Raw genomic sequence first — 25,696 nt, forward strand, 5'->3', positions numbered from 1 at the left:
GATGGATTTATCAAAACTAGGCTGTGGAAAGATACTCTTAACATTTATTCTGTTTTTGTCGAAGGAATTATATCTCAAAGCAAGTGTAAGATACTCGTAAGATAACTCATACGGTGAATAAAGTTAATCATAAATTATAGCGAGATTGAACTCCTCTTTTGTAAGTAAGGAAAACTATATTAGACTATTTTAAACAAGATTAGTCACAATATATATAAAATGTCAAGATAAGTAAAGTTAGATAAACTTTTTCTATAAAAGATAAGAAATCAAGACTATATACCTTTTTCATGCATTAAAATCAATTTATGAATTAATTAAAATTCATTTTTAAAATTAACGTATTCTACAAATTAATAAACACATAAATTTATCTTTTTCACTAGAGAATAATGTATTAAGAAAGTGTGTTACGGTGTTTTTACCATTCTTTTATTATAATCAAACTAAATGCATTCTGACCTTTACAGTCGAACCCTTACCACTAGGCCATATAGTCATTAGTCAGGATATAACTCTTCTTACTTAAGAGTGTAACAACCCAAGTGTTACAATCCAATTGTGACCCGGTCCACTTGGTCTTTGCCACGAGCAATTGATATCACTTGTGAGTGTACTTGAGATCAAAGAGTAGAGAGTATTCTCTGTATATTGTACAAATTTGCACAAAATGATTATTCTTTGATCGTGGTTTTTCTTTGTATTTGAAATTGTTATATTAGTGTGTTTCTTGTTTTTATCTTATTTATCTATTAATAGGATAATTCTTAGAGATAAAGACGATAATGTTTTTAATTGATGATATGTTTTTACAACACCTGTTAACAAAAAAGGGATGAGTATAGTGTAAATAATTTTTTATAAAACTAATAGAAATAACTTATTTAATTTGTACTTTGTAACCGCTAAATCATATTTTCTTCCTACTTTCCTCTCCTCTGTCACTATCAATTTCAGTCAACATTCATATTCCTTGCCAACTGCTACAAGTTTTCTTACATTTCTTGGCCTATACAATTTTTAGACACAACCTTCAGTCTCCATCTCCCAGACCAGTAAATTCAACAGCAGATAAAGATCTTTGCCACCATAATGTTGTAACTGATTCGACGAAAAAGTGTATAAGTTATTTTTAATTCCAATCGAACTGTGTCCGATGACCTCTTTAGTACCTATAGTTTCCACAGCCTTCCTCATTCGAACCATTGTCTCCCATCTACCTCTCATTTGATATGTTTGAGCCAACACCAAATAAGGTAAGGATGTTTGTGTTTCACCATCGATTATTTTCTTTGCAACTCCTTCCATAATTTGCAAGTCTCCATAAACTGCACATGCAGAAAGAATTGACCTCCAAATGCCAGAGGTACTTATGTATGGCATTGTTTCTATGATATCAATGGCTTCTTTGAGCTTGCCAACTTTACTCAACATCGCCACAACACATTCATAATGTTCTTCTCCTGGTTTTACTCCAAATTTAATCTCCATTAATGAAAATATTTCAATTCCTTCATCAACCAATAACCCATAGTTGCATGCTAGTAGAACTGCAGTTAGTGTTATTCGATCTGGAACCATGTCTTCTCTAGTCAATAATTCCCTGAAGAGGTCCACGGTAGAAGATACTCGCCCATTGTAAGTTAGTCCCATCAGCATGGTGTTCCATGATACCAAATCTTTTATTTTCATTTCATTGAAGATATTCAAGGCATCGTCAATAAACCCAAATTTGGCATACATGTCAACAAGTGAATTGGCAATAACTGCATCTGACTCGAAACCCAGTTTAGGAACCAAAGAATGGATTAGATTACCCACTTCAACTGGTAACAAAACCGAAACAGAACTCAGAAGAGAGCTAACCATGTATTTTGTTGGCCTGATATTCTTCCTCAAGGTCAGCACAAAAAGTCGCAAAGCATCTGCCCCTAAATCATGTCTAGCATAGCCTGAAATCATGGAATTGCATAGAGCTGAATCCCATTGATCTTGTTCCTTAAAGAGCTGAACAGAATCCTCCAATCTGTTGCATTTGGAAAAGAGGTCAATAGCAGCACTGGATACAATGCTATTATAAACAAATCCCATCTTGAAACAAAAGGCCAAAACCTGCTTACCCTTGTCCAAGTCTCGCAAGTTAGAATAGGCACTCATTAACATAGAACATGTAAACTGATCGGGTAAAAAATCAGCATTTCTCATCTGATAGAACAGCTCCAAAGCCTGCTCATGGTTCCCAGCTCTTTGACAGGCCCAGATCAAAGAGTTCCAAGATATAACATCAAACTGTTTCATAGTCATAATCACACCAAAAGCATATTCAACAAGACCAATCTTTCCATACATTGTTATTAACGAATTCCCAAGAACTACATTATCCAAATCCATCCCACTTCTGATCATCCTACAATGAATCTGCTTAGCATGAGAGGGACTTGACGCGAGTGACATCACAATGGAGAAAGTAAATCCACTTGGTCTCATACCGGTGCCTTGCATTTCAACGAAAAGCTCCCACGCATGACTTAAAAACCCACAAGAAGCATAACCCGAAATCATGGAGTTCCAACTAACAACATCTCTAGCAGGCATTGCATCAAACACGTGGCAGGCCTTGCCAAGCTGGCCACTTTTCAGCAACGCTTTTAAGCAAATGTTCCAGGACGTGGAGTTCTTGTGAGAAATATCGTCAAACACCTTCAGTGCATCATTGACGTGGCCGAGCTCTGAGTAAAGGTTGAGACAGCGATTACCCAAATAGGTGTAAGTGTTAAGACCCAGTTTGATGAAGTTGGCATGCACGCTTTTGACAAAGTTAAGGGATTTCTGAGATAAACTGTGGTTTAGGAGAAGACAACAATAAGAAAGAGAAAAGTGAGGACCTTGCGAGTGCTTAAAAAATGGGTACATGCAAACGCTAATGTCGCGTTCACGGGCACATCTGAGAGTTAGCGATAACACTCTAAAAACAAACACACGCTAAATCACAGCTTCGTCAAGTTTTTATCTCTATCTTTAATGGTGACAGACGTCGAACCCCACCGACGATGGAGTGATACTGATACCAACTCAACGTCAATCTAAGCTTGAACATTTTCTTGTAGTTATGATATAATATATTCGAATAAAATTGTTTATTGTATAAATTTAAAATTATTATAATTTTATGGGAACTAAAATTGTAATCTTTTAAACTATGGTGACAAAAGTAGGTTTAAATAAAAAAATTGTAAAGAAGATATCAGAAACATAAAAAAGAAAAGTAAAATATTAATATTATAGGTAAATGCTAATTTTTGCGTAGAACTTTAAGTTGCATTGCTTTCATATCTTACCTACTCAATTGCATTTACAATAGTTCTAGTTCACTAGCAAAAAAAGGAAAACAATACATTAGGGAAACTGTGAACCGTTAGCACTCCTCAAATTCACGTATACTTATTTTCAATCATTATTTTGAACTAGATTTGTCACCACACTTTTTTTTTTTTAATTTCTTTTTCATACAGTTACATTGTAGTAATAAAAAAAAAACACTTTGAATAATCTACGATCTTAATTTTTGAATAAAAATTCTCAAATGAAAAAATTAACTTTTGGGAAATTTATTTCAAAATGAATAGAAGTCACAAGAAGTTATACTCTTAAAACTTGTTCTTAGTAAAAAAGAGTGTGGATCCTTCTGAGATCGCGTCGAGAGACTTATTCTTAATCTTTCAGCCTGAAAAGGCATCTCTTCCATAAGATCCATTGCTTCCTCGAAGCATCCTGCTAGAGCAAAAGGATCAACCATGCAAGAGTAATGTTCAATCCCTGGATCTATATAATAGTTATGTTTCATAGTGTGGAACAGATATCTCCCTTCTTCAACCAGACCACAATGATCACAGGCTGAAAGAACTCCGGTAAAAGTAATGGCAGAAGGTCTGCACCACACTACCTCATTTCGCTAAAGAGTGTCAATGCTTCATTTCCATATCCATTTGCGGCATACCCCCATCAACATTGTGTTCCACGAGACTTCATCTGTTTTTACCATTCCATCAAAAACTTTACGCCCTATCTTAACAAAACCACTTTTACAATAAAAATCAACGAGGTACAAATAATCTCGTCGGAGTCGAGTCCAATGTTAATAGCTTTACCGAAGACCTGCTCACCATGTTCAAGGGATGATTTTGCTGCCACAAGCACTGATAACACTAGCAAAAGTAAACTTGTCCGTTTTTAAGTCTAGTTTATTCATCTGACAAAAAAAATCCAATGCTTCTCTTGGACACGCATTCTGGGTTAAGCCAACTAGGATTGAATTCCATGAAATTAAGGTTTTAGTAGGCATCGTATTAAAAATCCATTTGGCATCTTCTATCCTTCCACAATTGGAATACACAGTGATCATAGTATTAAGTGAAATGGTATCATAAGCTTTGAGCTCACTAAACAACTTGCACGCTCACAAGGGCTTTGACATTTGGAGTACGCATCAAGCAGAGCACTAGCAACCACTACATCAAGAGTCGCCCCAGTTTTACAACCGTAGGCATGCATTTGCCTAACAAGTTCTACAACGAGTCAACCACTGCCTGCACTCAAAACATTAGCAACAGCAGACACGTCTCCCCTCACACCCTTTCTAAGCATTGCCGAGAAAAGATTCACTGCTTCCGTCTCCTCACCGTTGGACACGTAACCCGAAATAATCGAATTCCACAGCACAACACACGGATCAACCTTACTGTCAAAAAACCTTCGCGCCTCCCTCATTCTTCCAGCATTTGCATAACCAAATATCAAAGCTGACAAGAAGAATTCATCATCTTCCCTAGCTGAACTCATAACGCGAGCAGCACCATCCAAATCACCACACTTGCCATACAAGTTAATCAGCGAGCTGCACAAAACCCTGTCAAGCTCCAACCCAAGACCATCGACGAGAAAACACGTGCATGGACTTGTTTCCCACAGTTGAGAGCCAGCAATTCAGCACAAGCCCCGAGAACAGTGGCCAACACAAAAGCATCACGGTACATTATTTGTGCAGGGTCAGAGTTCATGCTCTTGAAGAGCAAAAGCGCTTTCCCAGGATGCCCATGTCGGGAATAACTATGAATTATGGAATTCCAGACAAGGTGGTTCTTTGAGGGCATGACATTGAAAAGAGAGTGCGCTAGTTGGAGGTGTCCGGACTTGGCGAATGAGGAAACGACCATGTTCCATGAGAAGTGGGTCTTGTGTGGCACGGCATGGCATTGAACAAGAACAAGTGGAGGGCACTTTGGGTGTGGACTGAGTTAAGGTGGGCTTGGATGAGGGTGTTCCAGGAGAAAGGGTTTGTGTTGGACATTTCGTCAAACAAGTGGGACGCATCACGGAGAAAACCACAACGAGTATATAGTTGAAGAAGACGGTTTGCGACAGTGACGGAGTAATTCAGAAGGCCGGTTTTAAGGAATGCCACGTGGAGTTGCCTCCCTTCACGACTGAAAGGTTGGTGCCAAAACTTGCAATTCCATACCATTGTATTTACTTTCTGATCACCCTGATACATACGAAACATTAATGATACGCATGTTCACTGAAGTTAATACTGTAAATGTTAATTTAATATCGAAATTAATGATGTAATAAATTTATTGTTATCAATTCAGAATAATTATCAATGGCTAAAGCAATAATTATAAAATACTTTTCCATTTTGAAATTTATGTTTATATAAAATTCTCATTGCAAAATATTAAATTTAAATTAATGACATTACTTATACAAATGATTATATTAAAAAACATGCATAGAACAAAGCATTATAACTTTAACTAATAATGATAAATAACACTACCAATGTAAATAATTAAAAAAGTGAATTAACATTGAATAAATGAACACTAAAACATTAGTTTATTTCGTACTTACATATGTTTTCATCTTTTAAATATATGTTAGATGCTTTGTGCTGATTAGATTATACCTGTGAGAAAATGTTAAGAAAAAAAAGATATACTTCACAAAATCAAAGTAAATAATACACAACAAGAAATAACATTTATTATATTAAAAAATATTATTTGTTTCAAGATAAGTTGTATAAAATCATAAATAATTTCATTTGTTATTAGATGTTAAGAGTCATATATTTTTATATGATAAAAAATTAAACAAATAAAATATTAAAAATATAAATAATTATATGATTCAATGAAATTGAAATTTAAACCAATGAAAAAAAAATGGGTAAAAGGTTGTAATGAAAAGAAAAATTTCCTAAAAATACAATAAGAAAACTTGGTGGATATAATAGAAAAAGTTGAATCAACGAGAGAAAAATGAAAAAAGTTGTACCAAAACAATTATTATTTAAACGAATTAGAACCGATAGTCATATAAAACAAGTAATATAAGTTTTTTACATTACATAATAAATTAAAAATTTATGCGAACGTTCAAAATTTAAAATCAAACATTTTTATCTAAAATAAATAAATAAATTATAAATTATAAAAAATTTAAAGATAAAATTTAAATATTATTTTAGTTCTTATTTTTATTGAATTTGTTGAATTTAGTCTATTTTTTTTCAATTAATTTATAATTTGTGTCAATATCATCATTTATTGTAATGTGTTTAAATCAGTAACGACAAAGTAAACAACGGTCAGGTCATTTATTGTTCTCATTTTTTTATTTTTTTTTCGCTCTTATCCGTTGCAGATTTTCTTTCCTGCTCACAATCGAAGGTCGAAGGTATTATTGATGATGTTTTCCCCATTGCCATTCATACCAAAGAAAACAAAATCGAAAGGATGAAGAATAATACGATAACGATGCTTTTTGGTTCAATATGTGAATATGATTGTGGGTTCTGGAGGTGCTCTTTTGTAGTATATCTTGAATTGTAGAATATCAGTGTTGAGAATTGTGCAATGCAACTATGATGAGCATGGACTTTGAATGTTAATGAGGATGATTGAAATTTTGGTTTTGGAAGTGGAGAAGAATATGGAGGTTAGAGTTCTTAATTTGACTCACCTCTTAGAGTTTGGTCCTTCTTGGTTCACGTGAGTTTGGGTAGAAAAAGTTTATAAGACCAAAAAATTCACAAAAACTATGAATTTCGTTTATAAACAGGAGAAATAAATTATTTTTTGAACTATATTATTGAATTTTCGATTTAGATTGGTATGTCTCGATAATTGGTTTTGTATCATCCATTTCATCAATCGGTTCGATCCAATAAATATCGATCGTCGGATCGGACCGTTTTGGCCGCTGAACAGTCTCAATCATTGACCCAAGTTGACCGGTCTCGACCATAGAACCAAGCTGGTTCGTCTCGGTCCTCAACCCTCGGTCCAGGGCGACCTGTCTCAACTGTTGGGTTGAGCCGGGCCGTCTCTAAATTGACACCTTTAATGGAGACGAATAATTGGTTGTTTGAATGTTGAGAAAAGCCGGGAACTATGGAGGTGAAAATGGATTTTTGGTTGTTTGGATGTTGAGAAAAAACCAAAAAATATGAAGGTGAGAAGGGAATTGTAATTTTAGGCTTTGTTTTCAATAGGACGAGTGTTCAGGACGATAAACACGAAGATGAAGATGGTGGTGGTTGACGATGGTAGAACTAGAGAGGAAGACAAAGTAGGTCACGTGTTCACTGTATCTTTAATGTGATATTACAAAAAAAAAAGGTGAAATTGACAAAAAATAATGAAAATTGATATTAGATTGAACAAATAGAAAAAAAAATAGAAGAAAATTGAACAAACTTACTAACTAAAATAGTATTTAAGTATAAAGATAAATATAAATGTTAACTATGTTGTTTGTTCCTAAACTATAAATGATTTTGGTTTTCGTTCCTTATATAAACTTTAACCTTTTCCGATCCTCATACTTAAAAAAATGTGTGGATGAAGTTCTTCTTGTCCAATGGTGTTAATTATTTCTTTTACATGAGATACAAAATAAAAAATTTAAAATTGCTAACCACTAACCACTAAACATGGTTAAGATATAATTAATGACATTTTATTTAATTATTTTTACATTAAAATTTGAAATAATTAACTTCATTCATTAAAATAATATAAATTTATATAACATATTTTTAATAATAAAAATATCTTTTGAAACTTTTAAGCCATATATATCTGACACAAAATAAATATTTTAAAATTAGTAAAGTCTTTCTGAGCAAAAATTTTTTTCTTCACACTTGAACAGTCTCTCTATAAAAATTTGAGATGTGAAATATCTAATTCATATTTTATTTTATTTTTATTTTGAAAATATTTCAGACGTTTAATATTATTTGTTTTCTATTTTTTGTTATTTTTTTTATATTTTAATTTTTACCACGTCTGGTTATTTTTTTTATGTGAAAAAAAAGTTAAAAAACAATTAAACAATAAAATAATTGTTTCCGAATATTACTAAAAATTATAATATGTGAAAGAAAAATAATTAACCGAAAATAATATATTGCTTATTTTTTTAATATAGATAATATTATTGTTAATTTTTTTTGGTGTTGTTTATAAAAAATTAACATTATTTTATTTTCTGTTAATTTTAATTTTGTTTATGTTTAATTATATTTTAATTTTTAATAATATTAAAATATCATAATTTTATTATTTAAATATTTTTAAAATTTTTGTTGTTGTGAAATAAATAAATTATTTGATTAGAATTGTATAATATTTACGTATAATTTTGTTCTCTAAATAAAATAAAATTATATTAATAATTTTTAATATCATAATTATTTTAATATTAGAGTGAGCTATGAATTTTTATAAAATTTAATTTAAACAAATATTTTTAAGACATTAATTAGTAAGATTCATAAAATAAAATTACATTAATTATTATTATGTCAAAATTTATTTAATATTATACTTAATTATAATTTTTTTTTCTTAAATTCAATGTGTGTTAACAGTACCCTTTACATAAAATCCAAAAAACTTTATGAATAATAAACATGAGTTGATGTTCTAAATTAATAACTTACGTTCAACATTAAATGTTAATTTAATATTTAAATTAATGATGCAATAAATTTATTGTTAATAATTTAAAATATAGTAAAATAAAAGTTTTAATATTTGATATCAAATTTATCTAATTTATATATAAAAGGAATTTCTATTTTTTTTAGCCATATTTTTTTTACAAATTTCTCATTTAAATTAAAATAATTATTTTATCATTTTTTCAGTTTTCTTTAAAATTTATATTTTTTTAACTTGATCGTTTTTAAATTTAACCACTTTTTTAATTATAAAACTATCTATAAAAATATATAAAAACTATTTATAGTAAAGTTACAATAGTTATTTATATTTAATGTCATAATTATTCATACATAAGAGTTTGATCTCTTTTTTTTTTTTCACAAATATTTTTTAAAGTCACTCTTTAAATATATATTTTTGAATTAACATAATTATTTTATCAACTTTACCATTTTTTTAATTTAACTTTTTTTCTTAAATTTAATTATTTTGAATTATAAAACTATCTATAAAATAAATAAAAGCAGTTTATAATAAAATTAAAAAAATATGTATTTAAATTTCATAATTGTAATAATAATAATAATTTTATAATAGTATTTGATAAATTCATTTTTGTCTAGTGAGTGACCTGCTTGTCCACCACTCACATCTTTATTTACTTAAATTATATGTTAAATACATATTATGGCTAAAATAAAATATTTCGATAGAGTAATTTTTAGAATAAAATTTTGATTGATTATTTATGTTAACATTATTATGGTAACCTGAAAGATACATTATACTATTTTTAATTTTGTGGCATACTACAGGAAAAAGAAACAGTAGAAGATAGAAAGAAAAAAAAAAAGTAAAAGGAGAAGAAAAAGTTGATTTATTTTATTCTTTTAACCTCAGAATAAAATAAGAGAGAAGAAAAAGTCTGACAGCTTCTCTGCTAAGTATGCAGAAGATACATTATCTCTCCGCTCCAAATATTAATATAAAATGGAAAATCTTTAATATAAAGTTTAATGTTAAAAAAATTTCAAATAAGCATCCGCTGCTTCCAAAAGGCAGAGGGTCCCACCTTGGGCTTATTCGAGGGAGCAGTCCAAGCATTTGCGCCTCAGCACAGCGGAAGACGACGCCGTTTCGAGAGGCAATTGAAAAAACCAACACAAAGTGGTCATATATAAAGAAGCAGCAAGGGATTAGAAGGAGAGACAGAGGAAGGACGGTAAAACATCAAAACCAAAACCCAATTTTCTTTCGCACAGACACACTCCTGTTTCTGGCTTGGCTCGGCTCGGCTCACCGCATAACTCACCGGTGAGACTTTGTTCGTGGATGGCTTTTTGGACTTTTCACTCGGCTTGTGTCTGACACAGCCACTCGGAGCGGCGCCTCCTAAATGTCTATGATTGAAACCCCCGCCGTCCACCACCTCAGCGGGGGCGCCGATCATCACCGTCACTCGTCAAAACGAAAACTAGACGAAGAAGATGACGGAGATTTCTCAGACTTAGTCTGTGTGAGGATGCGGAAAGAAGAGGCGGTGAATTCCTGGTCGGGTTCCTCCGGTGACGCCGGCAGCGGCTCTGCCGCGGCCTTGCAGAATACGCGATCCCACATCCAGTTCTTTGTGCGGATGATGTCAGCCGGAAACACGATTGTGATGCAAGCGTTTCCCGAGGACAGTGTGAAATCGATTCACGAACGTATCCAAAGCATGAAGGGAATCCCGGTGTTTGAACAGAGATTAATTTATCGCGGAAAGCAGCTTCAGTGGGAGCAGACTCTGGCCGAATGTTCCATTCAAAACGACGCCAATCTTCAACTCGTAGGTCGCATGCGCAGTACTGAACACCCTCAGGCATGGCAAATAATCAACGACATGGTTTCCCTCGTGTATCGACTCTGCTGTGGTGAGACTGTTCACGATTCACTGAAGACTATCAAAGGGTTAATCACCAGTTACTTGAACATGACTCCGAGGATTGACAACGAATCTGCTTCTGGGTATTTTCAGATTTTCATGTCTTCTTCTGCTCCTGACGTGCTTGTTATGCTCTATGTGTCCCCTTATGCAGGTAACAAGGATTGTGCCGAGTCTTCTGTTAGGCACTTTTTGAGTTCTTGCCGGAATACCTTGTCTAAGGCATTGCATGGGCAGTGTGCGTGTGTGGTCTTAGAGTTCTGTAAATTGCTTAGGAGAGTTGGAAGTAATGACCCTTTGTATCTCTATTGCCGGAGTACCTTTGGGTCCTTGTTGGAAACTGCTGGGGTTTCCTACGCTGGTTCTGATAATGCTAAGGGGTTAGTTTTGATTAAGGACATTTTCCCCTTTGTTTTTGAGCTTGTTAATTGCTTGTTGATGGACTTGGACTCGAGTATGGAATCCCACAGAGCCGTGGGGCCTTTGTCTAATGATGTTGTGGATTTTACTGCCTTCTTAGTGCCTTTGAGAACTGGAATCAAGGAACAACAAGCTGTCGACGGTTCTATGGCTGAAGACAAAAGCAATAATGATCTCTTGCATGCCAAAGAGATTGAATATCTTCACTGTTTGTACATTCAGTTATTGAACAAAATCGACCAGTGCCTTCAAAAAATGGACCAGAGCTTGGCTGGCCAGGAGATGATGGAAGGGGATAATCTTTATCCTGGGTGGTCTCATTATCTTTCCATCCTGAAGGAGTTGTATCAAATTTCTAAGCTTTATGATGGTGCTGAAGAAAAGCTTTGGAGTGTTTTGAGGCGACATAGAAATGTGCTGTGTCTGTTGATTGTTCGATATGCAAAGAGGACTGATGAGCATCAGTGGATTCTGGAGCATAGGTTTGTGACCAATTTTGAGTCTAGAAGGCATTTGGCCATGATGATGTTCCCAGAGGTCAAAGAAGACTACGAGGAGTTGCACGAGATGCTTATTGACAGGTCTCAGTTGTTGGCCGAGTCTTTTGAATACATAGCACGTGCTGAGCCTGAATCTCTACATGCTGGCTTATTTATGGAATTCAAAAATGAGGAAGCTACTGGCCCAGGTGTACTAAGGGAGTGGTTTCTTCTGGTATGCCAAGCAATATTCAATCCACAAAATGCACTTTTTGTGGCATGCCCAACTGATCGAAGGAGATTTTTCCCTAATCCTGGTAAGTTTCTCCTGTATTTTTTGAATTCTTTCTTTTTATTTCAGTAACTTGGATGTTTATTATTTACAACCTGACCTTTATTAAGATTATAAAATATGTTGAGGCTTAATATGATCTTTATTTACATAATGTTCCATCCGTTAACCTCCGCATAGTGTAAGTCATGTCTTTTATTTGTGAATCATTAACCTCCGCATATGACCTTTATTTGTGTAACTCATTGGTTTTTCTTTAAAGAAATATGCCCCTATTTGGTGAAATCCTTGGATGATCTCCATTGTCTTATAGGCCCTCTATGCTTCAATTTATTTGATTGTGCAGGGGACTATACTTAAAAATGTGGGCTTTAGTACCATACTTTGGGCATGACATAGTTAATGTCTAAAAACAGAGGACTCTAAGAAAGCACACGCACGCACGAGAGGAACTCAATCTGAAAACTAAATGAGTAGTATAACAAAAGATCTAACCTGAGAATAAATATCTAACCTGACAATGGGCATCACGATATTATTAGGAGACATCATTTTACAATGCAAGTACTTTATCTCTTATATGGAAAATCACTAAACAAGAAGTTGAATTATATCTTTCTCAAAAGGTATGTTCAGCTTCTCCAAACAATCTGCCAAGTTACATTCTTCTTCTTCCTATGAGAATGGGCATCACAATATTATTAGGAGACATATTTTACAATGCAAGTAGTTTATCTCTTACAAGGAAAACCACGAAACAAGAAGTTGAATTATATCTTTCACAAAAAGTATATTCAACTTCTCCAAACAATTTGCCAAGTTACATTTTTTATATGGTTAATGAACCTCAAATAATAGTACAGAGAGGCTGATGAGGCCCAAAGAATGAGCAGGCTTCCCCAACCACTAGCCCACGAAGGTACCAAGACATGGTGGGAAAAAAATATACGTGAGAAAGAAGAACCCAAGGGCTGAGGTGGTAGGCAGTCATAGGAGAGAGAAATCATGGAGGTGAATAGAGAGATTCTATTTCGGTTTTGCAGAGATTTGAGGACAAGTTTTTGGTTGATAGAAGAGAGGAACTGCTTGTGTTGCTTGCTCTAGAGAGCAGCGTAGCTTTGGTGGGATTTGTCATCCATCTATATCCTATTTTTGTTAGTAGAATAATATGAACTACAATATTTATTTTATTCCTTTCTTTTTCTTCTAAACTTTTAAGGTGTGGGTCTATAACATTTGGTTCGACTTGTCGGATCCTTTTTCACGGTGAATACCACCAAAGAAAAAGGGACGTGAGGTGTAATCAGCCATAAAATACAATTGACATGGATGCTAGGGTTGAGATTGTTGAGGGAGAATTGGAACAAATGAGAGTTGTCATGGAGGAGATACGACTCTAAGCAATCCAAAACCAATCAGCAATAGAGACGATTCGTAAGGAGGCTGTGATAAACCAATTGAAGTTAGTTGAATTGATGACTCATAGCTCGGAAAAAATCCTTCACATGGAGGGAGAGAGCTTTGTTGGGTCTAAGAATAAGGAGTCGTCTAGTGGTGGAAGTGGCTTGAAGTCCTTAAAAGCAAAGGTTCTAGATGAATTCAAACAATCAGTGAAAAAGATTGAACTACCTATGTTCGATGTAAGAGATCCTACCGGTTGGATCACTAAAGCTAAAATCTATTTTAGGGTTCAAGAAACTAGTTCGACAATGAGGGTGAATCTTGCTCAATTATGTATGGAGGGGGGCAATGATTCATTTCTTCAACACACTGTTAAATGATTATGATGAATTAACTTGGGAGGATTTGAAGAAAAAATTGATTGAAAGATATGGAGGTTTGGGTGAGGGAAGTGTATTCGAGTAGTTGTCGTCACTACGACAAAGATTTGAATGTTTAGTGGATTAGGTTCCCAAATTTCATGACAAACAATACTTTGCTTACTTTATTCATGGTTTGCATGAAGAAATTAGGGCCCAAATAAGGAGTTTGCATGTTGTAAGTCCACTTACAAGAAGAAGAATGATGAGCGTAGCAAGAGCCATTGATATGAAGTTTTCGAATAAGAATAGAGGATAGCATGGGAAAGAAGAAACACAATTGGGAGGCTATTCGGGTTACAAAACTAGTTCAAATATTTCAGGGTGTATCATTCCCAAAAACCAAGGGACTAGTAGAGGGATTAATGGGCCTGGACCAAACACAACAAAAGAACTTGGTGAAAATAATAGATATGGGCATAGAGATAGGGGAGCAAGGCACTTAGCCTATTAAAGTTGCCTTCGTCTTCAAGGATACGTCCTGTATTTCATGTGTCCATTCTCAAAAAAAATGGTGGGGAATTATAAGACAATGGAAGAGTTACCCATTGGTTCAGAGGATGATGTTGCTGAAATAATTAAACCTATGTCTGTCCTAGCTTTCCACAGTGTTATGATGAAGGGAGAACGAATGAATCAATGGTCCATCCATTGGAAAGGGAAGACATCATAGGAGACTACATGGGAAGATGAAGTTTCAATTAGGAGTCAATTTCCAGGACTGAGTTTTGAGGACAAGACAATTCTTCAAGAGGACGGTATTGATGAGGCCTACAGAATGAGTGGACTTCCTCAACAACTAGCCTACAAAGGTACCAAGACACGGTGGGAAAAAAATATACATGAGAAAGAAGAACCCAAGGGCTGAGCTGGAAGGTAGTTGGAGGAGAGAGAAATTGGGGAGGGGAATAGAGGGATTCTATTTGTATTTGATTTTGAAGAGAGTTGAGGAGGACGAGTTTTTGGTTGATAGAGAAGAGGAACAGCTTGTGTTGCTCTAGAGAGTAGCAAGAGTAGCGTAGCTCTTGGTGGCATTTGTTATCCTTCTATATCCTGTTTTTGTTAACAAAATAATACAAACTATAATGCTCATTTCATTCTTTCTTTTCCTTCTAAGCTTTTAAGGTGTGGGTATGTACAGAGGCATTTTGTCTGATGTCTTGATTTTAAGATTACTTTATTGAATGTTTAAAAAATGAATATATATATATATATATATATATATATATATATATATATTCTAATTTTAGTTTTGAATCGACTAATCATGTGTCTGACCCATTGAAAGGATGACCTTTAAAATTTTTGGAAATAATCACTTATTTTTCGAAAGTTCTTTCAAGAAGCAAATAGAAGTATCAATTATTTATTTGGAATAAGCTAAATCAAACAAACCTAGTGAGCAATGTCTAACTCCTGTCAGTGTCAGACCACAAACAAGAGGTAGTCCTTGCATCATACGATGAAAAAGTGATGTCTATCATCGTACTTTCCAGGAAGCTCTAATAGAATACTTCCATGATATAAAAACTCTTTAAATTTAATTTGAGGGGTTCCAGTGAGGGTAAATGTAAGCCTGTAGCCTTTACCCCTACAAGGGGGGTTGAGTGTTTCCTGGATTTCAATTGTGATCTCTGGATTTCATAAAGCATCAAACCTTACTGCTTCTCTAGGAAGGTTGTTGCTGAAAAACTACTTTACATATGAAAATGAAATTTGTTAATGTTCATTTTAAACTATTCAACCATTTGGGGGTGTTTTAGGGCCATATCATTTTTCAGAATTTATATAATACGCCATGGGTTATAGGTATAAATAAAACATATGAACCACATCATGAAATTGTGAGAAAAGGGGAGCATGAATTAAAAATTGAGATGATTGTTGTGAATCTATTTAGTTTTGTGTGAGGAAGGTCTATATGGAAGTCATTTATCTTTGACAAGATTGATGGGATGGTAAAGAAACTTACCTGTGGCTTTTACTGACCTGAGAGTACCAAAAGTAGTGTGTTGTGGAAGGACAGGTGTTTGTGTGACGTATATTTTGGCTATACAAGACATGTATGATGAGGTAATTACTGATGCGAGAACTCCAATAGGTGAGAGGTTTTCCTTTAAGGATAGGGTTATGTCAAACCTGTAATCTTTACTTGTTTAATCGAGCTATGGAAGTTCTTACCAGGAACTTACTAAAGTCTCTCTAATAGCGATATAGTTTTGATTGAGGAATAGAGGGGACTAGTCAACCGTGAACAACTTTGCAATCAGACATTGTAAACAAAGTGTTCTCATTCAAGTAGGAGTAGGGTGGAATATATGCATTACTATTTTAACGAGTAACAAGGAATAGAACTTGGAAGTAAAAATGAGAGAAAATGCCATACTTAATATTTCTGAGCTTAGGATTGCTGAAATGGGGAACGAGATCATCAGTTAAATTCCAAGGCAAATTTTATTATACTGTTATAGACTGGCTGTACTTGGCGGTAATGAATGTTGAACTTTAAAGGAACTGCATGAGAAAAGGATGGGAGTGATAGAAATGAGAATGTTAAGATGGATGTGTGACTGTACAGAAAAAAAGAAGACAAAATACGAAGTGATTATACAAGTAATGTTTGGTGTAGCCCCAATTAAGGAAAAATGATACAAAATTTGTTGTGGTTTGTAAATGTACAGTGAAAGCCACTGGAGGCATCACCGAGAAGAATAGATATTATGATTTTTAGTTCTGTGATAGGAGGAGAAGGTGACCAAGAAGGATATTGGAAGTTGTCAAATATCTTTAATAAAAATAGAATACATTGGATGATCCATGTAGTTGACCTCTCATTGAAGGATAAACTTTGTTGTTTGCAGAATCCTATGCATCCTTCTGTCATCATTTGAAATATGACGCAACAGCTTCTTGTCTATTACTCAAAACTCACATATTTGTTTATCACATCTAAATATTTTGGTTCTATATATTAGTTCGCACCTAAGATAGGGACTAAGATATAACCATATGTTGCTTTATATCTTCTATTCATTGCAATCATTATAGCATTTATGGATAATGAGTTTAGCTTATATTTTTTGTTTACTTGTTTTGCAGCATCTAAGGTACATCCTCTGCACCTTGAGTACTTCAGCTTTGCTGGTCGAGTTATTGCATTAGCTTTGATGCATAGGGTGCAAGTGGGTATTGTTTTTGATCGTGTGTTTTTCTTGCAATTGGCGGGAAGCTATATTGGTTTAGAGGATATAAGGAGCGCGGACCCTTGTCTGTATAATGGCTGCAAGCAAATATTGGATATGGATGCTGATTTCATTGATTCAGATGCATTAGGACTGACATTTGTTAGAGAGGTGGAGGAGTTGGGACAGAGGAAAGTGGTTGAGCTCTGCTCTGGGGGAAAAAACGTTGTAGTTAATAGTAAGAACAGGGATAAGTATGTTGAACTTCTTATACAGGATCGCTTTGTAACATCCATATCTGAGCAGGTATCACATTTTGCGAAAGGTTTTGCTGATATTCTTTCAAACTCCAAGCTCCAGCAGTACTTCTTCCAAAGTTTAGACCTTGAAGATCTTGATTGGATGCTGCATGGGAGTGAAGACACCATTTCTGTTGAGGATTGGAAAGCACACACCGAGTATAATGGTTACAGTGAGACAGATATTCAGATCTCTTGGTTTTGGGAGGTATGTGCATGCTGCTATTATTAAATCTCACGAAATTTGTCTCTAAGTTCCATCTCCTTTTTAAGGCCTCCTCTAGTGGGTGACAAGTACATGCAATATGATGTTCTTTAAGGCTGTCTCTGCTTCCATTTTATCAACTGAACAAAATGTGTTTTATTGCCGTGGTGCTTCTTGGAAAGCATCACTATGGTGGTTACTTTGAAGTGTCCATTTCCCTAAGGGAATTGTTTTCTATTGACTACTGTTGGAATCCACTTTTAACTACTCTGATCAACAATCATGCTAGTCTGCTATAGTCCTCAACTTTGTTACTGTAAATTTTTCCTTTCCTAAGTCCTGATAAGCTCAACCTTTGATACGCCTCAGATTATTATCGAAACCTTTTCTCTAATTTTTGTTGCTGAAGCCTCCAATCATAATTATTATGCCTTATTTGCTAGCAGACTGTTCATTGCTGTACCCGTGTGTTCCCTCTTTTAAACCCTGTCAAAATTGTTATAGTTGTCAGTTTTGGCCCTTTTTCTGATAGCATGTAGCTTTATACATTTTGAATATGCACCTCTTTATGACTAGTGGTAGCATACCAAATATATATTTTTGAATTTTCCATAGTGCTAGCATATAATTTCATCTTTTGTTTAGTCTGAAAATTAACTTCCCCCGTCTCTATTTAATTTGTCAATGATCTCTTTTTAAGTAAATATGGGTGGTTATTAATTAGTTCTGGAAAGCTTTATAAATAACTCAGTATTTTAAGATTTGTCGAGAGATGCTTAGTTTTTTCTTTCTTTTTATTCTGTTGAAAAACACTTTTGAACAGATTGTTGGGAGTATGACAGCTGATCAAAGGAAGGTTCTTCTATTCTTTTGGACATCTGTAAAATATTTACCAGTTGAAGGTTTCCGTGGTTTGGCTTCACGACTCTACATATACAGATCCCTTGAACCTGGTGATCGCCTGCCTTCATCTCATACATGCTTTTTCCGGCTGTGTTTCCCGGCTTATTTATCTATGGCTGTCATGAAAGAACGTCTCGAACTCATCACTCAAGAACACATTGGGTGCAGTTTTGGTACTTGGTGAACAAATACACCTGCAATCTGGATAGAAGTGGTTTTGACTGCACATAGAATTGTCGTTGTACAGATTTTATGAGTATTCCATCTGTTCTCTAATTGGATACTGTGACAAATTTCACCAGTTCTCTATTTTCCAAAGTAGTGGAGGGTTGCAGTGGCCTTGGTCTTTATCAAATGTTTATATGGATAAAGTATAAAATAAAACAGGGTTTAAAGAAAGAATAGTGATCTCTCTTGTGATCTAGCATTGCTATTGTAGTAAGTAGCTCAGTTTGTGATGCCATGGACATGGGGATATAGTTGGTGCTCAGGATGGATCGGGTTACGGCCTAATGGCCTGCTGCTTGCTCCCTCCCCCAGTAGAAACAGCAAACTTTAAGTTATCTGTCTTCATCTATAAATTACATTCAAGTCTAACGACTAATTTTTTTTTGTCATTATTATGTTATGAACTCTATGCAATTGTTTAGCTGTGATAGATAGTGACTTCTTTGTCAGATGTTTTGGTTTCATTGATTCTAATCCCTTAATTTATATAGGTGTAACTTGTGAAATTTTTAGGCTCTTTAGTTGCTGCATATTTTTGTTGTCACGTTAACAGCGTATCGGTATCTATCATCAAGAAGAAACTGAACCGAGAGAATAAAGAGAAACAAGAAGCGGGAAACAGAAAATAAGGATGAAACAATGTATTATTTGATACAAGACACAGAAAAGGGAAAGACAGAACAAACACATATTCATTGAATTTTAAGCTTGTCTTCTTTCTCTGTTTTTTATTTCTTCTTTCATGGTTGTTGTCATTCCTCTTTGATGAATAAATCTTTCCTGAAGTAATATCATTCTTTCTTCTCTCTGTTGTTAGTGCCATTGTTTCTTCATGAACAATTCTTCCTTAAACACCAAAACAAAAGGAGATGAATTAATATTTTCTTTTGATGACAAATCAAGAAGCTCTTTTCTTTTCCCTTTTCTCTCTTTTTGTTCTCCTCTATTTCTTTTACTTCCTTTTCTCTCTTTTCTTCCTCTTTTCTCTTTGTTTTCTATTCTCTTTCTCTCTTTTCTTTCTCCTCTCTCTCATTTCTTTTGTTTTCTTTTCTTGTGCTTTCTTTAGTTTTCGTTCTTGTCTTCTATTTCAACACATTTAACTTTTGCAAAGTCTTTTCTCTCTCCTCTTTAATTATAGAAAGTAGTATTGAAGTTGCATTCTAATAGGACATTGATGAGTTTCATGACATAACATTTATATTTAATGACTGTTATAACACTTGTCCTATCTGGTTGCAAAAGTTTTATGTCATGCTTGAGCCTTCTTCTAAGCTCACATATTTTTCCATTTAGGTGTATTATGTGTGACACAATTTCATTTACTTCAGGCAAATCTTTTGGTACTTTCAATTCCTCTAATCAAATGATCTTGGTGAGGAGTATGATAGGTTAAACCATATGTTAAGCCACTTCTCAAAGGATGTCTCTGCTCAAACATGTTGTATTGTCCAATATTACTAGATCCTACAAGAAAGGTTAGGAAAACAAAACAAAGTATATTTAAAACCTCACCCTTTCCTAAGTGTTTCACTCAAAAATCCACTAATGTATTACACTTGTAGGCTCTTTTTTTTTTTCAAGTACTCTTGTTTTTTTCCACTCAAATTTTCTTTAGCGCTTGAGAGAGAACTTCAATAGCTTAAGCAAAGAGTGACAAATCAATGTAAAAAATGCTATGAGATCTAACTCTTGACTCAATGGGTCAACAATTAAAAAAAACTTTAGACAAAACTTCAAATAATTTTAAAATACACAAAATCAATAAAGTTATAAATAAATAGAACTACCAAAAAGAAATTAATTTAAATAACACGGAGACTCAGTAAAAAAGACTAAATATAATTTAATAGATTAGCAATCATAATAACAATGCATCATAATAATTGTGTTGAACTCTAAAAAGTTTTTTTCTCTTAGATCCTTACTTTTTCTTTTCATTCAATATATATTTGTTTCTCTTCTTTTTTATATTTATTTCCTTTGACTGGGATCGACTATTATTATTTTTTCAATTTCGTACTTCAACATACAAATAAAAGAAATCTAAACAAATTGTTCTTCAAATATTAAAACTCATGAAAAATCAAAGTAAAAGTTAATTGAGACTACGATTAAAAAAAATACAAAAATAATTTTCACAAATCAAATGTAAAAATGCACGATGTAATTGAAGAATATGAAAAAGTTAAAAACTCAATGGAATTGGATAAAGCTTTACGATTTTACTCCTTACAAAATTCTAAAAACAATAAACAAAACATAATTTCAAAACAAACACATTAAAAAAATTAGGTTATTTATTTATTTATTTCATATGACATAAAAAAGATAAAAAAGGAAATGCTAACTAGGACCTCGTTCTGGATACAAGATGATACGATCCTATCCAAAAAAGTGTACTATCGGTTCTGAATTTAAATTCTTTTTATGTAAAATAGATTAAATAAATCAAAGAATAACGCAAAATAAGACTAAGATCATATATGTCACAATCTAACAGATTGATAAATAAATAAAGATTTGTCACAAAAATGTCACTCTTTAATAAGAACTTATAATAGAGACTTACATTTAATAAGATTTATAAGTTAAGGAAGATTCACTTCAAAAATGTCAATCCTTGAATCCTCTTTAATGAAATAAAATTTAATATATGACTAAAATTATTTACATAAGTTTTCGGTACCTTTATATATAGGCACATGAGTTTAAGAACACTTGTAAATCCTAAAAAAATTCTGAGTCTAAAAACATAAAAATATAAACTAATTTCTAAAATAAAGTCAAAGCCCAAAAAACATATAAACATAATTTAATTTTTCTAAGAATTATTCTTCAGATGTGCTTCATGTTATGGGTCATGATCTTCATTCCTTTATATTCGTGTTTCAAGTCATTATCTTTATTCTTTCATGTCTTGTGAATGTCAAAAGCTCTTTCTCATGTTGAATTTATATAATATATAATGTAATAAAAAAATGTACTAAATATACATAAAATAAAGACATACTTATATCATTGGTGGAAATAATAAAGATGAGTTTGAATAAGTGACCACTTCGATCGATATATTTCAAGCACATCATGTACTATGGCAAAATTATAATAATAATAACAATATGATAACAAAAATCACTATTTTAATTGTTTTAATTTATTTTCCAAGATTGTAACTTCAAATTTCCACTTATTTGACACCAAATAGAGAAAGATATGAACAAAAAATTAGGTACAATAGAAAATTTGATCATCAAAAGAGAAAAAGAAAACATCAATTGAATGTTAATAGTAACGAGTGGTTCGAACCTTTTTACTTTTTTTTTCCTTCAAAATTACAAAGACAGAGCATTACAATTCAACTATATGTTGCAGTATAAAAATTAATTATTTGTATAAGATATTTATCATTTTCTGTGTTAGGTAACCGTTTGATATAAATACATAATTTCAGATGCGTAAATTTATGTTGGATAAAATATTTAATATAAATTTATGTCGAATAAAATTATTACACATAAATTTTATTTCAAAACTTCATGTTTTTTTTTAAATCTAATTAATTTTGTTTTAAAAATGTAAATGTTGATTTACATATAACGAATCATACTCCAATTCAATAGGAGAGAAGTCTATTAACATTGTCACTCCAAGGAAAGAAACGAGAAGGAAAGAAGTAGAAATCGCGAGGAAAACTCAATTTTTACATTCGACTATTTAATAATCCGACATGAATATTACTTCAAATTTGTATCAATGCATGATGTTGTAAACCATGTGATGTGAAAGACTAATTTTATACCAATTTTCTTTTATTTTTAATCACATTTCAAAGAAAGAGAAGTGATATTTTAAAAATAATCAAAACAAATTACATTAACAACTTAATATTAATATTGTAATATTTTTTAACTTTAAATATTAATATATTTTATCATCTTATTAAAGTAGAGTATGAAACCAATACTTTTCTTTAGGAGAGTGTCAACATATCCTTAATCTTTGATGTCTTGGAATTCTTTATCGTAATTTTATTTTCTTTAAAAGATTTTTTTTTTCCTTTGATTTTTATCTTTGATATTCATCTATCTAAAATATTAGATATCTATCTTTAGTTCCTAATATTCCTTTTAAGATAGATAAATCACATTTATTTTACATATTTTAAGAGTTATTTTGAAGTGTAGCATACTTTTATTGTTTCAAAAAATTGATATGAGTTACTATGAATGATCATATTTGATTTTCTGCTTAAAACAAAATTGATGAGTTACTTTAGAAGGATCCAAAACAAAAAGAAAATTTTGTCTAGAAATATCAAAATCATAATCCAATATTTTAAGGGACTTAGGGACTTAATGAAGAAAGAGTATCCACTACACATTTTCCTTAGTTGTGTAAAATTTTTATTGTGGTCAATCAATTATTTGATTAGCAAATTAAAAAACTATAAAAAACAATTTTCAAATATGGTAAATTTGAAAGGGGTAAGAAATGTTACAGATTATCATTTCTTACCCCTTTCAAATTTATTTGGAATGAAGGGCGAAAGAAGTTGCAAGTTTAACGCCATGACTATCAACAAATATTTGTCCATAAAAAATGATAAATCTATGAATGAATGATAAAAATAAAAATATAAATATATAGTGGCTATTGTTTAATTATTGTTATTAAATACAATAAAATTTAATACATAATTTAGAATAAATGTGTCCAAAAAAAATTATATCTACAAAAGAAATCATATATTATCATATATTAAATATTTTTATATTTGAAGACATTTTATCATATCACGTTCCACAAAATTAGTACGAGACTCCTCACTTGTAATTATTCTTTAAATTTTAAGAAAAGATTTTTCTAATTGAACAATTAAATTATTAGTATCATGTTCCCTAGTATGTAAAGAAGTTGAATCTGTTTTTTTAAAAAATAAATCTATCATTTTATTTTTCATAATATATCTTTTTTCTTAAATTTAAGATTAAAAACAATTTATCATAATCAAATCAAATATTCAAAAACACAATTACTAAAAGAAAACTTTATGATAATTGAGCAACAATTAAAAATCAGTTATGAAAGAACATAACAGATTGTTTTTTCTTTTATATTCATAAACAGTGAATATACACATACTAAGACTCATGAGATTAAAAAGATAATGGTAATTATTAAACTAATATTTCACTATCAAGTGAGACAAAAGAGAGTTATGTCTTTTTTAAGAGAATAGAAGAAAACAGATGAAAGATAAGAGTAAAACTAATAAATTTGTGTCTAACTTACTTATTTATTCATAAACAAGTAAACAACAAGAAAAACATGAGACGGTGGAGGATGAGTACAATATGTGATAAATTCAAAACACAATGAAAATAAATTAAAAATTATCTTAATAAATACTTGTATTATTATTTTATTATTTATTAATATTAAATGTTGTGTTACAAAAAATAATAAAAAGATATCTAATTTAATTTTTACTAATTTTTAATGTATTAACTACATTGTAATTTAAAAAAAATAAAAACTTGAAAAATTTTAAATATATTAATTTTAAAAAATTTTAAATTTTTGGGGCCCATCACCCCTTAGGTACTGTTGATACGCGCACAACCACTGTTGATGCGCGGTCAACCACAGTTAATGCGTAAGGGAGCTGTCATCGCAGACGAATATATTATTTTAGTCCCTCCAAAATAATTAATTATAAAATAATTATTACACACAAACTCTCTTAAGTTAATACTTTATATAATAGCAATAAATGACTATAAAAAAAACAAATACAATTACATTAACAAACAATCTTATAATAAAAGTATTGTTTCTCATTATTATAATTAGGGATGATAACGGGACAGTGACGAGTTTCGCTACCTCATACTCATCCCAAGAGAAAAAAATTCAACATCAAACCCATACCTAAATTCAATGGGTATCAAGTTTTTGTTTCATTCTCATCCCCACCGGGTATCGGATATATACTTGTACCCATACCCATACCCGATTTCTTATTGTTTCAATATCAATTTATTAATTTTTATAGAAAAATAAAAAATTTTGGTAAAAGAAATATAGTATTATTAAATATTCAATATTAAAAGGAGTGTTGTTTATTCAATATTAAATATTTAGAAATAAATTATATTATAATTATATACATTTAACATCAAATAAAATTTCATGAGAACCAAAACATTTATTAAACTTACAAACATTAATGAAACCTGGTTGATAAAATTTAAAATATTTAAATATATATATATATATAAGGAAAATAAATATTCAAATTTAAAATTATTTTAAATATATTTACTTCACTTTTTTTAAATTCTAATGAAATTTTTTTGTTATATACTAATTAAAGTTACCTTTTCGACGACTTTAATATTGTTGGGTTATATATATATATATATATATATATATATATATATATATATATATATATATATATATATATATATATATTCTTTTCACATATATGGTTATAGTCATTGTTATAGTCATTGAGAGTTAGGGATGTCAACGGGACGGGTAGAGTACGAGTAGTAGCTCCCCCGTACCCTACCCGCTTGATAAATATTCGTTCCGTATCCGTACCCATATCCGTCGGGTATCTGTTATACGGGTACCCGCCTATTTTTTTCATATCCGCGGTATCCACGGGTACCCGCAGATATTTACAAAATTATTTAAAAAATAAATATTTAATCATAAATTCAAATAAAACGAAATAAAATACATCTATGTCATAAATTTTAAATAAAGTTCAAATAAACTAAAGTTCATACAAGTCCAAATAATTATAAAAGTAATTATAAAATGACGTTCAACACAATGAAAATTTTTTAATTAGTGTTTTTATCAAAAATTCCATTTTCTACAATTGATTCCTAAAAAATAAACAAAATAAACAAATAA

General features: G+C 32.0%; 2 protein-coding genes and 1 pseudogene across 2 annotated transcripts; 1 reads left to right on the top strand and 2 right to left on the bottom strand.

The window, feature by feature from the left end:
• Positions 1-842: 842 nt before the first annotated feature.
• Positions 843-3,126, bottom strand: LOC114175580 (pentatricopeptide repeat-containing protein At1g43980, mitochondrial). The gene has a single exon (XM_028060334.2). It carries the CDS (start codon positions 2,911-2,913, stop codon positions 1,021-1,023), a length of 1,893 nt encoding a protein of 630 aa, XP_027916135.1. The 5' UTR covers positions 2,914-3,126; the 3' UTR covers positions 843-1,020.
• A 458-nt stretch (positions 3,127-3,584) lies between these two features.
• Positions 3,585-5,563, bottom strand: LOC114179644 (putative pentatricopeptide repeat-containing protein At1g77010, mitochondrial pseudogene; annotated as a pseudogene).
• A 4,643-nt stretch (positions 5,564-10,206) lies between these two features.
• Positions 10,207-19,215, top strand: LOC114176153 (E3 ubiquitin-protein ligase UPL5-like). Its single transcript, XM_028061092.2, has 3 exons — positions 10,207-12,154; positions 17,049-17,638; positions 18,459-19,215. The coding sequence occupies exons 1-3, from the start codon at positions 10,414-10,416 to the stop codon at positions 18,720-18,722; spliced, it is 2,595 nt and encodes an 864-aa protein (XP_027916893.1). The 5' UTR covers positions 10,207-10,413; the 3' UTR covers positions 18,723-19,215.
• Positions 19,216-25,696: the final 6,481 nt, after the last annotated feature.

Source organism: Vigna unguiculata, chromosome 3 (genome assembly GCF_037176805.1).
Source record: "Vigna unguiculata cultivar grain cowpea cultivar isolate G323 ecotype 2 chromosome 3, ASM3717680v1, whole genome shotgun sequence".
Taxonomy (NCBI): Eukaryota; Viridiplantae; Streptophyta; class Magnoliopsida; order Fabales; family Fabaceae; genus Vigna; species Vigna unguiculata.

Bases quoted from the DNA above. Each gene is read 5' to 3' on its own strand.
- LOC114175580 (XM_028060334.2), bottom strand. From the start codon at position 2,913: ATGTACCCATTTTTTAAGCACTCGCAAGGTCCTCACTTTTCTCTTTCT.
- LOC114176153 (XM_028061092.2), top strand. From the start codon at position 10,414: ATGTCTATGATTGAAACCCCCGCCGTCCACCACCTCAGCGGGGGCGCC. The intron at 12,155-17,048 runs GTAAGTTTCTCC...CTTGTTTTGCAG, and splicing joins GAGATTTTTCCCTAATCCTG to CATCTAAGGTACATCCTCTG. The intron at 17,639-18,458 runs GTATGTGCATGC...ACTTTTGAACAG, and splicing joins AGATCTCTTGGTTTTGGGAG to ATTGTTGGGAGTATGACAGC.